The 14,674-nt window shown below is 33.6% G+C and overlaps 2 protein-coding genes across 2 annotated transcripts; one reads left to right on the plus strand and one right to left on the minus strand.

The window, feature by feature from the left end:
• The first annotated feature begins 582 nt into the window (after positions 1-582).
• On the plus strand, positions 583-3,637 carry LOC141703461 (putative aldo-keto reductase 2). The gene is made up of 4 exons (XM_074506989.1): positions 583-816; positions 2,183-2,355; positions 2,444-2,546; positions 3,128-3,637. Exons 2-4 carry the CDS (start codon positions 2,183-2,185, stop codon positions 3,455-3,457), a joined length of 606 nt encoding a protein of 201 aa, XP_074363090.1. The 5' UTR covers positions 583-816; the 3' UTR covers positions 3,458-3,637.
• Positions 3,638-4,886: 1,249 nt separating this feature from the next.
• On the minus strand, positions 4,887-8,374 carry LOC141703459 (uncharacterized). Its single transcript, XM_074506987.1, has 4 exons — positions 8,137-8,374; positions 7,326-7,894; positions 6,917-7,226; positions 4,887-4,978 (listed from the first exon to the last, which is right to left on the minus strand). Exons 1-4 carry the CDS (start codon positions 8,372-8,374, stop codon positions 4,887-4,889), a joined length of 1,209 nt encoding a protein of 402 aa, XP_074363088.1.
• Positions 8,375-14,674: the final 6,300 nt, after the last annotated feature.

Genomic DNA, 14,674 nt, shown 5'->3' on the forward strand with positions numbered 1-14,674 from the left:
ATCATTATATAATTTTATTTTAAAATTGGTTTATTTTAAATAATGAGATTAATTTTATAAACAATTATGTGAAAGTCACTTAAAAAATGATAAAAACCGTTGTATGTCTCACTCCACATATTTTTTTTAAAAAAACTGTTGTCTTTTGATATTCTTTGCAACAGTTTAAATTATTTTCACTATTGTCTTTTAAAAAAATATTCAGAAAAGAAGTTTATAAACTGTTGTTTATGATAATATTAAATAAGGTAACAACAATGGTTTTTCTACAAAACCATTGTTGTTAAGTTAGGTAGACAACAGTTGAATAAAGAAACAGTTGTTTTAATAAAGTTCCAACAATGGTTAATAAAGAGTAACTGTTGTGCCTTATTGATTGTAACCAGTATTGAAAAACGTTGTTGAATCTCCCTTATTACAACTGTATTAACAACCGTTGTCCAACCTTCGATCACACGAGTGTTGGATAGACAACGAAAATTCTACCTGTCAGACAACGAAAAAAAACAGTTGTATGATTGCAAAAATGTTGTAGTGATGGTTCAGTTTTGTGCTGGATACTTCATTATATATTCCGGTGGGGCAGTGATCGAATGAGAGTTTATGTAATTGTAGGCTCTAAAGGATGGTGTCAGAGACAAAGTTGAACTGGCTACCAAGTTTGGGGTCAGGATAGATAGCCAGTTCAGAGAAATTCGGGGCGACCCAGAATACGTACGGGCAGCCTGTGAGGCCAGCTTAAAGAGGCTTCAGCTTGATTGTATTGATTTGTATTATCAGCACCGCGTTGACACTCGTGTGCCAATTGAAATCACGGTATGTTAGTAGTTAGTCTGTGCATTTTTGTATTTGTTTTTTCACAAATTAGTTGTCAAGTTGTTAGGCTTTTTTACTTTTGGTTGCAATTTTTTAGTTCCCGTATTTATGCTAAGACCAGTGCCCCTCAAACTGAAAAATCACAAAATCTCAAATATTTTTTTGGAATAAGGTCAATTACACAATATATTAATGTTCATATGCACTTATGGGTCACAACCGGCTTCAACCAGCAAACATGGGCAGCTCATCAAACTTACATCCTACCGCCCGAGTAGAGCTCAGCAATAAGCCACCTCCTAACAGGCTCACCAATCCAAACACCCACCACTGACCGGCAACATATACTCACCCACTCTCCTGCCACCAACTACTCCCGCAAATGTTATATGCTGAGAGTGGATCTGAACCCTCAACCTCATGAAACATGAGAAGAGGAAGTACGTAACAAGACCCCGTTGGTAGTTTTTAGTATAGCAATGATTCCAATTTAGTAATATATATTAACTGCTTATAAAGAAGAAATTCCTGTGCTGTTTTTATAAGCTCATGAATGACATATTGCGTTATGTCATTGACCATCAATTGTTGTATCTAATTTGATACACCTGGAACTTATCTTCGATATTATCAACCTTTCATAACTAGGTAAAGATGAAGTTCTGTTGTAGAATTATTAAATATAGGTAATCGTGTGATATCGGAATCAAATATACTTTGACCTAGCACTTTGCTGCTTCGCTCTCACTAATATCTACACCCAATCTACCCGAGGGTCCCCATTGAAATAAGGTATCCAGCATACTTAATTTTTGGGCACCTAGCCGTCCACTTGGGTCCTTAATCAACTTGAAAAGTTATTAACCTTGCTAAAAGTACTATTTTATATTACTATTCACAACTAGTATGTTGCTGGCAATAAGCCAATAACTATACAATTGAAAATTGATAAAAGTTTGTGTGATTATGGTACCATTCGCATAATTTGCAGATAGTAACTACTAATATCACAAATATTATATAACCTTTTATTTCTGAAATGTATCATATTACTAGTAAAAATGTTTCTTCAAAACAAAAAAGCCTTCATAAGAGACATTATTAGAAAATCACAATAAGTTTTGCACTTGAAAGTTCTAATACTTGGTTTTCAGAGGCCAAGAGAATTGGGAGTTTAAAAGGGATGCCATGATGCTAATACGCTATAGAGTAAACTGAAATTATATGTCAGCTTCTGTCTACAATATTTTACATATTAGATTCTTACCTAAGTTTTTTTTTTTCCATTTCTACTAGCGTGATCTGTTTTTATTATTTTAATTCTTTATTTCTCTGATCATGCTTGAGTTGTTCATCTGTTTGACAGATGGGGGAAATGAAGAAACTAGTTGAAGAGGGTAAGATTAAGTATGTAGGATTGTCTGAGGCCTCTGCATCTACCATCAGAAGAGCTCATGCTGTTCATCCGATCACCGCAGTGCAGTTGGAGTGGTCTTTGTGGTCAAGGGACGTGGAGGAAGACATAATTCCCACTTGCAGGTTTGGTTTCTGTTAAAGAATCTTCCAACAGATTATCAAATATGAAAATATATTTAAAGACCAAGTTAACTAGTTTGTTATTACTCAGAGAATTAGGCATCGGGATTGTTGCATATAGTCCTCTAGGACGAGGATTTTTGTCAGGGGGTTTAAATATGGTCGCGAACTTGTCAAAAGATGACTTCAGGAAGGTAAGTTTCTACATTAAATGCAGCTTGAGTTTCATTAGTATAATGTAACATGTAACTGATCATCTAATTTCAGTGCATTGACGTCTTTCTTAAATAAATTAGTTTTTCATGCAAAGCTAGTAAGAGAAGTTAAATTTAGGGCTTCACCCTAGCTCTAGCTCTATGAAGCATAGGGAGATCTATCCAAACACAATTTAGTTAAAAAAAGGTTAAATTTGTAAACTGCATCTAAATTTTCGAAACTATTGCATTAAGAAACATAACCAGTATTTATTTTTTTAACAACTTTGGTTGCTGAATTGCAAGTACTCCGAGTCTTGAACTGATACTTACACAAAATGAAGTAACTGATGTTAAACATCTCTTAAGGACATTGATTGTCTATGCTGGAAATTTGCAAAATGCCTTAAACTGTATGTTGTTTTATTATTCTGGTTTTGAAGTGCTTCTAAGAAAACGGTTGTTGGCTTCATTAAAAATCAATACTCCGAGAGAAATGTTTTAAAAAATAGGGTCTTAGCTCGTTTTCATGTGGTTAAATTGACTAATGATCCTTTTCCCCGTCCCCCTCTTTTGTGTAGCATCATCCAAGGTTCCAAGCAGAAAATCTGGAGCATAATATAAAGCTGTTTGATCTGGTGAATGAGATTGCATTAAACAAAGGGTGTACTCCATCACAGCTAGCACTGGCCTGGGTTCATCACCAGGGAACAGATGTTTGTCCCATTCCTGGAACTACAAAGATTGAAAATCTCAACCAAAACATTGGAGCTTTATCTGTGAAGTTAACAGCAGAGGAAATGTCTGAACTTGAATCCATTGCTGGTTCTGTCCGGGGTGACAGATACTCGTCAATGACATCCACTTACTTGCATTCAGACACACCACCCTTGTCATCGTGGAATGCTTAATGAATAGTCGACTTGCAGTCCCTCTGACATCACAGAAATTCTCAACAAATACTGGAGATGTATTTTGCAGAATGGCTTTGTTTTCTTCTGGTTTTAGGGAGAACTTCAATTATGCGTGAATGGTTAATATTATTTAGAATTTAATATCCAAATAAAATTTAATTGACAACATATTAAAAATATGTGTTTTTTTAAAGATAGTGATAAAAAATACAAAGAATTCATATATGAAATTTATTTAGGTAGTGTTAGTTAAGAAATGTGTTTTTTTTGCCTTCTGACATGTAGCAAAGTTGGTTAAAGGGCGAAATAACCCTGGTCTTTTTTCTTTGAAATTAATTATTGCTACTCTACAAAATCGGCCGTCCTAACTTCACCCAACCCTACCTTCTTTTTCACCCTTTATACCTATATCTATCTCCATATTCATCTTCATCTTCTCCTTTTATTCATTTTTTCTTTAATAAAATCGAGATTTGTTTTACAAAATTCGAAAAATCTATTACAATTCTTCACTTTAGTTTTCAGATCTACTAAGGTAAGAGTTTGGATTTTATAATAAAATTCAGTTTTTAGATTCAAAATCTCTGATCTAACAACATATTACAATTTGGTGTTATTCAGAGATTTTTGAATTTTGGGTTTTTTTCATATTGTTCAGTTTAAGTTATTATTTGTGTGTTTGATTGTCTCGCTTTATGCGATGTGTCTCGTTTTGCGCGATGTGGTGGTTGTGTTGAAAATGAATTAGATGGTGTATTGGGAGATCTGGATATCTCTCATCAACAACACTTTCGGCAGGTTTATAGCTGATGTTCGGCAGGTAGATAGTTGGGGTGTGTTTGGAACGGTGGTAAAAATCACATGTGCTCACCTCTCACAAAAAATATTTGTTCATAATATGAGGCCTATAAACTCAGTTGTTGCAACTAAGTCCTCTGAACATTGCAATATCAATCGAATTAATGTGAGTGTAACACCCCAATTAAACAAGTAGAGGTTACACAAGATAAGTTTTATTTATTAATGGAAGTAAAAACAAGCTAAACATAATTTATTAAGCTAACAAAAGTTCAAAAGATCCAAAATAAAGTTGTCTAACAAGATCCAAAATAATATGGAATAAAACATGTCCTTGACTTTATTTTCAACCAGATCACTCATCACACCCCCGATTTACCCCCGACTACCTGTGGAAAGAAATAAATATAAGTGAGCCAAATACCCAGTACAAATTTATCATTAAAAGATAAAGCAAGAGAATATATTTGATTATAACAATTAGCCAAGAAGATGAGTAATATGACAGTAATTATTTAGAATCAAGGAACAAACTAATCCAAACAAAATCAAAGAAATGGCTGAGAACAAGTAAGGTGATTATTAATAAGGGCATCTTATAAAATCTATGCTCGCTAGTAAACAGCAATCAAAGCACAGTGCAAATAGTCCTTCTCCCGTTATCCCCAAGAAGGACAAAATGAACAGCACCAAAGACTGCAAAAACTCCATGTGTCTCGTCTGTGATTTACCCACACAGGTAAGTTTAAGAGCCCATAACAAATTATTACAAAGTGTTGCCAATAATATTGAAAATAAAAGTTGCATGTGACAAATCAAGTATACTTATAGGCAACATAGATCAAAAGTGGTTAAGCAACAACAGGGATTAAAGATGGCTGAGCAAAAATTAACAAGTGTACATATACAAGATGTACGTATACAGATGATCACTATCTCATGCTATAGTATAAACATTTAACTAACAAATAATCTGAATAATATACAAGCCAGGTTAATAAAATATAAAATATATTTTATTAATTTATAAAAGTAATGTATAAATCTTTAAGTATATAACTTTATAAAAGTAGACAAACTTAAATTATACATTCATTTAACATATTAAATTATAACAACAATTTAAGAAAATGATAAAAATAAATATAACATGTTCTCTGTTTATCATACTGATAAGATTATCAAATTCACTTCTGCACATTAATACTACAAAATTACTTACAAATTTTAAATTATTATGCCCAAGTATTAGATACTATAATTAATAACATATTGGTTAAAAAACAATGAGACTAAGGTAACAAATATGTTATGAGGAAAACATAATAACATAATATGATTGACAAATGTAAACAATTTATAATTTTAGATAAACAAACAATCAATTATTAATTACTTAACTTAATTAACATAATATTTTGACTACATATGTCCTGTAAAATAAAATATTTTATATATCATTAGTCCCACAAATACATATTTTGTCAATTTTAATAATCTCAATAAACTAAATCTTGTGAAAATAAATTTTATTTTACAAATATTTTTACATATTAATAAACTAGCACAATATAACATGATAATTATTGTAAACAACTCACACACATAACTAGTAAATTATAATTAACAAAACTAGCCAGACACTAACAATATAAAATATACCATATCACCCAATTAAAAAAATGTAAAAACCTGAGAATCATATAATTTCTTAAACCAACTTAATGACATAAAAATTAAAAATAAAAACAACAGGGAACATGACTAATTAGATTACTACTAATTAAACATCTTGTAGCCGGTACAAATAATAATTAATCAATTAAATCAATTAAACATGCATTAAATAATAACTTAACACAATATATAAACACATAAACAAATAATATAATTATTTGATAAAACTTATCTGAATTTAGAGCCAGATATAAGTATATAAAAAATATATACAAATAGTTATAAACCTGAAAATAAAAATGACTAATATTAGTATACAACATAAATAATAGTCATTAAATTATGTGGTGATTAAATTTTTAACTAAACCTCCACAAGGTGTACACTTCTTTGAAACTTTTGGTAAGGCTTAACCTAGCTTCCTTGTGAATCTCTTTCTCCTCCTTTGACAACCTTAAGCGCGACACTCTAACCAGTTAATTCTTTTCTGACCTTGTGGGAGTTGTACGCCAAAACTTTCTTTTCTATGCACCACCTCTTCTCTTGCTAGTAATTTATATAATTCTACTGTTAATAGTTTTCATTTCTGTTGGCTTTCATGTCCAATGAGATAAATTTTGAGTCATAGCACTAACATGGTGACTCTGTTTATATAATAAGCAACTCTAACAAATTATGAAACCGTTGTCCATAATTTTCTCCACTATTTTTCCACATCATCTCCCCATTAGCTGTTTAAAAATATCTTATCACGTACTTAGTAGTTTGACTTCAAAAATTAAACAACTAAAAGATAGCTTACAAATTTAAATTTTTAACAACCAATTATCTAAATAAAAAATTCTCCATAATTTTAAATTCTAAAAATAATTAATCAAATATTTACTAAATTATCGCACCAACAATGTAACAAATAAAATATGGGGTATTATATTCATCCCCCCTTAAAATAATTTCGTCCTCGAAATTCTAGTGAAGTACCTGATTCGAAGAGGTACGGATATCTTGCGCGAACTGAATCCTCAGTTTCCCAAGTAGCTTCTCGAACATCATGATTTTCCCATAAAACTTTAACAAAAGGGATCGTGTTCTTGCGCAACACTCTTTCCTCCCTTGCCAATATAGCTTCAGCTTCTTCTTCACAAGATAAATCTTCACGAAATGCATCTAAGGGATACTGAACAACATGATTAGGATGATATACATACTTCCTCAGAATCGATGCATGAAACACATTGTGCACCCGTGACAATTGTGGCGGTAAAGCGACTCTATATGCCACCACTCCAACCTTCTCAAGAATCTCAAAAGGTCCTATATACCTCGGACTTAGCTTACCCTTCTGACCGAATCGCTGAATGCCCCTCTGAGGAGATACCTAAAGGAAGACCTTGTCTCCTGCTTTAAATTCATATTCTCGTCTACCCTTATCAGCATAACTCTTCTGTGTAGATCGAGCTTGTTCAAGTCTTTCTCGAGCAACTGCTACCTTATCTGTAGTGACTTGGACTAGATCGGGACCCCCTGAAAGCTTTTCTCCTACTTCATTCCAACAAATAGGTGTTCTGCACTTGCGCCCATAGAGTGCCTCAAAAGGAGCCATACCAATGCTGCTCTGCCAACTGTTATTATAAGCAAATTCAACCAAAGACAAATAGTCATCCCAATTTCCATACCATTCTAATGCACTTGCTCGCAACATGTCCTCCAAGGTCTGAATTGTCCTCTCTGACTGCCCATCCGACTGTGGATGAAAAGCTGTGCTATAGTTCAACTTGGTGCCCCATGCCTTTTCAAATTCTTTCCAAAATCTTGAAGTAAATTTGGGATCTCGGTTGGAAACGATCGAAACTGGAATCCCGTGTAGTCTAACAATCTCATTCCTGTATAATAGCGTTAAGCTCTCCAAGTTCATGTTCTCACGGATTGCCAAAAAGTGAGCATATTTAGTGAGTCTATCTACAATCACCCATATCGCATCATGTTTCTTAAAAGTCTTAGAAAGTCCTATGATAAAATCTATGCAAATATTCTCCCTCTTCCAAGTAGGTAACTCCAATGGTTGTAATAAATCACTTGGCCTCTGGTGCTCAATCTTCACCTGTTGATAAGTCAAACACTTCAAACAAAATCGGCAATATCTCGTTTCATGCCACTCCACCAAAAGTGTTCCTTTAAATCTCGATACATATTTGTCTCACCTGGATGAATAGAAAACGGTGATCTATGAGCCTCTTCCATCAATTCCTCCCTGAGTTCCTTGTTAGCAGGCACACATAGATGATTATACATCCATAGAATGCCATGATCATCAAAATGAAATCCTGGTTGCTTTTCAGGATCAATATTCTGGACAAAAGACCATAATTCTCCATCTCCATCTTGAGCTGCCTTAATCCTAATGATAAGACTAGGCTCGACATGCAAACTTGCTACCATACCAACCGTATCCCGATGATAAAACTTCAAACCAAATTTCTCAATCTCACGTTAAAGAGGAGGTTGTTGTGTCATAAACGCGGCTAAATTCTCAAAATCCTTTCTGCTTAAAGCATTTGCAACCTTATTAGCCTTTCGGGGATGATACTGAATGCTCACATCATAGTCTTTCAATAATTCAATCCATTGTCTTTGCCTCATATTAAGCTCTTTCTACGTGAATATGTACTTCAAACTCTTGTGGTCAGTAAATATCTCACACTTATCACCATACAAATGGTGTCTCCATATCTTCAATGCAAAATGACGGCTGCAAGCTCTAAGTCATGTGTCGGATAATTCATCTCGTGAGGCTTTAAGTATCTTGAAGCGTAGGCAATCACATTTCCATGTTGCATCAAGACATAGCCAAGTCCCTTCTTTGAAGCATCGCTATAAATCACATAGCTTCCCAATCCTGATGGTAGTGTCAATACTGGTGATGTCACAAGTCTCTTCTTCAATTCTTGAAAACTAGTCTCACACTCATCGGTCCATATGAACTTGTTGCTTTTTCGAGTCAACTGTGTCAATGGCATCGCAATTGTCGAAAAGCCTTCTACAAATCGGTGATAGTAGCCCGCGAGTCCCAAGAACTCCTCACTTCTGTCGCAGTGCTAGGTCTTGGCCAATTGGTAATAGCCTCAACCTTGGCTGGATCCACCTTGATTCTATCTGCTGATACAATATGTCCCAAAAATGCAACTTGATCAAGACAAAATTCACACTTCTTGTATTTGCATACAATTTATTATTCCCTAGTATTTCCAACACAACTCGAAGATGCTCCTCATGAACCTCCACTGACTTTGAATACACCAATATATCATCAATAAACATAATCAGAAACTTGTCCAGAAAATCCTGAATACCCTGTCATTAGGTCCATGAAAACTGCAGGTGCATTTTTCAATCCAAAAGACATAACAAGAAACTCGTCGTGTCTGTAACGAGTCCTGAATGCTATCTTCGGAATATCACTTGTCTTCACTCTTAGTTGATGGTAACCTGACCGTAGATCAATCTTTGAAAAGTATTTTGCTCCTTGAAGCTGATCAAATAAGTCATCGATCTCGGTAATGGATATCTATTCTTCACCGTGATTCAGGTTCAACTCTCGATAATCAATATAGAGTCTCATCGAACCATCCTTCTTATTCACAAATAGAACTGGTGCCTCCCCAAGGCGAAAAACTGGGTCTAATAAAACCCTTATCAAGTAACTCCTCCAGCTGTTCTTTCAGCTCTTGTACCTCTAACGGAGCCATTCTATAAGGTGCCTTGGAAATAGGTTGTGCATCTGGTAACAAATCGATAGAAAATTCTATCTCTCTTTCCGGCGGAAGACCCTCCAAATCTTCGGGAAATACATCTGAAAACTCACGAACAACAAGAACATCTTCTAATTCTGGCTGCACCTTGGACATGTCAATCACATACGCTAAAAATCCTTCACATCCATGAGCAATCATCTTCTTAGCCTTGATGGCCGAAATGAATTTTCCACAATCACTAGGCGTTAGAACCCTGAAACACGAACTCAGGCGACTTGGAGTCCCCAAAATTATTCTTTTTCCTGGACAATCAATGTAGCTTTGTGTCGCTCCAGTCAATCCATCCCCAGTATGATATCAACGTCCCTCATCTGAATAGGTAAGAGATCAACAAATAGTTCTCTATCGTCTACTCTAACTACACAATCAAGATATTGAGAATTCACAAGTATAGTTACACCTATAGGAGTGCCAACAAAAAATCCGATATAAGTGCAGTGGATGCAATGTCTAAGTGTTTAACATAAGATGTAGAGATAAATGAATGTGTAGCTCCAGTATCAAATAAGACTATAGCATTTCCATTACCGACAAAAAGTGATCCTGAAATGGTACTTGGAGTACTTGCAGCATCTTTTGCAGTGATGGAAACACACGACCGAAGTCTTTGGTTGTTTTTCTCTCCCTGATCTCTACGATCCCAAGGATTCTTTGGTGGCATCTGACAGTCTTGAATAGTGTGACCCTTCTTTCCATAATTGAAGCATGCTCTAGTAGCCCAATAGCAAGTGCTTCCTCCATGCATCTTTCCACAATGCTCACACTTAGATACTTCCTTATTTCCAGTTTGGTTGAAAGACCTCTTTTGCTCATTTCCTTGATTTCCATTCTTTTGCTGAAATTCCGAGTATTATACCTCTGATCATTTGGTTTGAATCCACCTGAAGACCCACCATTTTTCTGAAATCCATGTCGACGATCGGAAAATTCCTCTTCCCTTTTTCTTTTCTTGAGAAAGTTAACCTGATGAAGCTCTTGATCTCTGACACTATCAACCAAGGTATCCATGGATGTGTAGCGGTTAGAGATGATATGGTTGCCGATGGAATTCTTTAATGCCCACATAAACTTCATGATTTTATCCGCTTCTGACCCAGCCACATATCTCGCATAACCAGCTAACCTCTGAAATCTGACTTGAAAGTCTGCCACCGACTCATCATCTCTCAGAATAATACTCTGATACTCCCTTACATATTCCTCACGTATGCTGGTGGAAAGTACCTCTGGCCAAACTGAGTTTTGAATATATGCCAACTAAGAGTATTTTCATAGCCAGGTGCATGAGGCTACCATAGACTTCCACCAAGTATTAGCATCCCCCTCAAGATGATATGTAGAAAATTGAGCCTTTTTCACCTCTGAATACTCCAAGACAATGAAATTTTTCTCCATGTGATATATCCAAGCTTCAGCATCCATGGGAGTCTTGGCCTCCTTAAAACAATTGGGTCTTTGCTTCATAAACCGATCAAACATAGTTTGACCATCTCGATCTTGCCCGTTAGCAGTGGGATTCTTCCCACGTTGAACTTCCCGCAACATCTCCATAAAAGTACTCCTATCCATAACAATCTACTGATTATCATTCCCCCCAATATTTCGACTACTACTACCTCTTGCCATCCTGCACAAAATTTTATGAGTGCACAAACACATATATCACAAAATCATAAATCTACCCGTATGAAGTCAACCCAAAACTCACAGGTCAAATCCTAAAGGACAGTCTACAGAAACTATAACCTAAGCTCTGATACCAACGTTGTAATACCCCACTTAAACAAGTAGAGGCTACAAAAGCTAAGCTTTATTTATTAATGGAAGTAAAAACAAGCTAAACATAATTTATTAAGCTAACAAAAGTTCAAAAGATCCAAAATAAAGTTCTCTAACAAGATCCAAAATAATATGGAATAAAACATGTCCTTGACTTTATTTTCAACTAGATAAACAAGCTAAAATCTGGGCAGCACTCATCACACCCCCGCTTTACCCCCGACTACCCGTGGAAAGAAATAAATACGAGTGAGCCAAATGCCCAGTACGAATATATCATTAAAAGATAAAGCAACAGAATATATTTGATTTTAACAATTAGCCAAGAAGATGAGTAATATGACAGTAATTATTTAGAATCAAGGAACAAACTAATCCAAACAAAATCAAAGAAATGGATGAGAACAAGTAAGGTGGGTACTAATAAGGGCATCTTATAAAACCTCTGCTTGCTAGTAAACACCAAGTAAAGCACAGTGCAAAGAGTTCCTTCTCCGGTTATCCACAAGAAGGACAAAATGAAATGTATAAAACATTTCCCAAACAAACAAAATGATCATGATCTTAATCATGTCTCATACCCCAGAGACATGCTCATATACTCACAACACTGATACGAGTTAGTGCCGTGAGCACCAAAGACTGCAAAAACTCCATGTGTCTCGTCTGTGATTTACCCGCATACAAATAAGTTTAAGAGCCCATGACAAATGATCACAAAGTGTTGCCAATAATATTGAAAATAAAAGTTGCATGTGACAAATCAAGTATACTGATAGGCAACATAGATCAAAAGTGGTTAAGCATCAACAGGGATCAAATATGGCTGAGCAAAAATTAATAAGTGTACATATACAAGATGTACAACTTAACAAAATAAAATATGATAAGATAAATATGATAGGACAATAAGTACAAGGAAGAAAATATATTTTAAATGGAGAGAAATGGAGGATACTCGTACCTGAAATGAGTCTAAAATATTAAATCACTACCTAGCTCCAAATCAACTTCCAAACCAATCTATAATATCAACACAAATATAACTTATAAACGCCAAACTCTAAAACCCAAAAAGTAAGCTAATAAAATTATAATATTTTATTCATGCTATAGTATAACATTTAACTAACAAATAATCTGAATAATATACAAGCTGGTTCATAAAATATAAAAGATATTTTATTAATTTATAAAAGTAATGTAGAAATCTCTAAGTATATAACTTTATAAAAGTAGACAAACTTAAATTATACATTAATTTAACATATTAAATTATAACAACAATTTAAGAAAATGATAAAAATAAATATAACATGCTCTGTGTTTATCATACTAACAAGATTATCAAATTCACTTTTGCACATTAATACTACTACATTACTTACAAATTTTAAATTATTATGCCCAAATATTAGATACTATAATTAATAACATATTGGTTAAAAAAATAATGAGACTAAGGTAACATATATGTTATGAGGAAAACATAATAACATAATATGATTAACAAATGTAAATAATTTATAATTTTAGATAAATAAACAATCAATTATTAATTACTTAACTTAATTAACATAATATTTTGACTACATATGTCCTGTAAATTAAAATACTTTATATATCATTAGTCCCACAAATACATATTTTGTCAATTTTTTAAATCTCATAAACTAAATCTTGTGAAAATAGATTTTATTTTACAAATATTTTTACATATTAATTACTAGCACAATATAACATGATAATTATTGTAAAAAACTCATACACATAACTAGTGAATAATAATTAGAAAAACTAGCCAGACACTAACAATATTAAAATATACCATATCACCCAATTAATAAAATTTAAAAACCTAAGAATCATATAATTTCTTAAACCAACTTTATGACATAAAAATTAAAACAAAAACAACACGGAACATGACTAAGTAGATTACTACTAATTAAACATATTGTAGCCAGTACAAATAACAATTAATTAATTAAATCAATTAAACATGCATTAAACAATAACCTAACATAATATATAAACACATAAATAATTATAATAATTTGATAAAACTTACCTGAATTAGAGCCTGATATAATTATGTAAAAAAAATGTGTACAAATAATTATAAACCTGAAAATAAAAATGACTAATATTAGTATACAACATAAATAATAGTCATTAAATTATGTGGTGATTAAATTTTTAACTAAACCTCCACAAGGTGTACACTTTTTGAAACTTTTGGTAAGGCTTAACCTAGCTTCCTTGTGAAACTCTTTCTCCTCCTCTAAATGCTTCCTTGTGAATCTCTTTCTCCTCCTCTAAATCTTTGACAACCCAGTACTTAACCGTGACACTCCAACCAGTTAGTTCTTTTCTGACCTTGTCGGAGTTGTACGCCAAAACTTTCTTTCCTATGCACCACCTCTTCTCTTGCTAGTAAGTTATATAATTCTACTAATAATAGTTTTCATTTCTGTTGGCTTTCAGCTGTCGCTCTGAGATAAATTTTGTGTGATAACACTAACAGGGTGACTCTGTTTATATGATAAACAGGTCTAACAAATTATGAAACTGTTGTCCATAATTTTCTCCACATTTTTCCACATCATCTCCCCATTAGCTGTTTAAAAATATCTTATCACGTACTTCGTAGTTTGACTTCAAATTTTAAACAACAAAAAGATAGCTTACAAATTCAAATTATAAACAACCAACTATCTAAATAAAACATTCTCCATAATTTTGAATTCTAAAAATAATTAATCATATATTTACTAGTTTATTACATTAACAATGTAACAAATAAATATGGGGTATTATATTCTTCCCTCCTTAAAATAATTTTATCCTCAAAATTCTAGTGAAGTATCTGATTCGAAGTGGTACGGATATCATGCGCGAACTGAATCCTCAGTTTCCCAAGTAGCTTCTCGAACATCATGATTTTTTCATAAAACTTTAATAAAAGAGATCGTGTTCTTGCGCAACACTCTCCCCTCCCTCGCCAATATAGCTTCAGCTTCTTCTTCACAATATAAATCTTCACGAAATGCATCTAAGGGATACTGAACAACATGATTAGGATGATATACATACTTCCTCAGAACGGATGCATGAAACACATTGTGCACCCATGACAATTATGGCA

Source organism: Apium graveolens, unplaced genomic scaffold (assembly GCF_009905375.1).
Source record: "Apium graveolens cultivar Ventura unplaced genomic scaffold, ASM990537v1 ctg6658, whole genome shotgun sequence".
In the NCBI taxonomy this organism is placed as follows: domain Eukaryota; kingdom Viridiplantae; phylum Streptophyta; class Magnoliopsida; order Apiales; family Apiaceae; genus Apium; species Apium graveolens.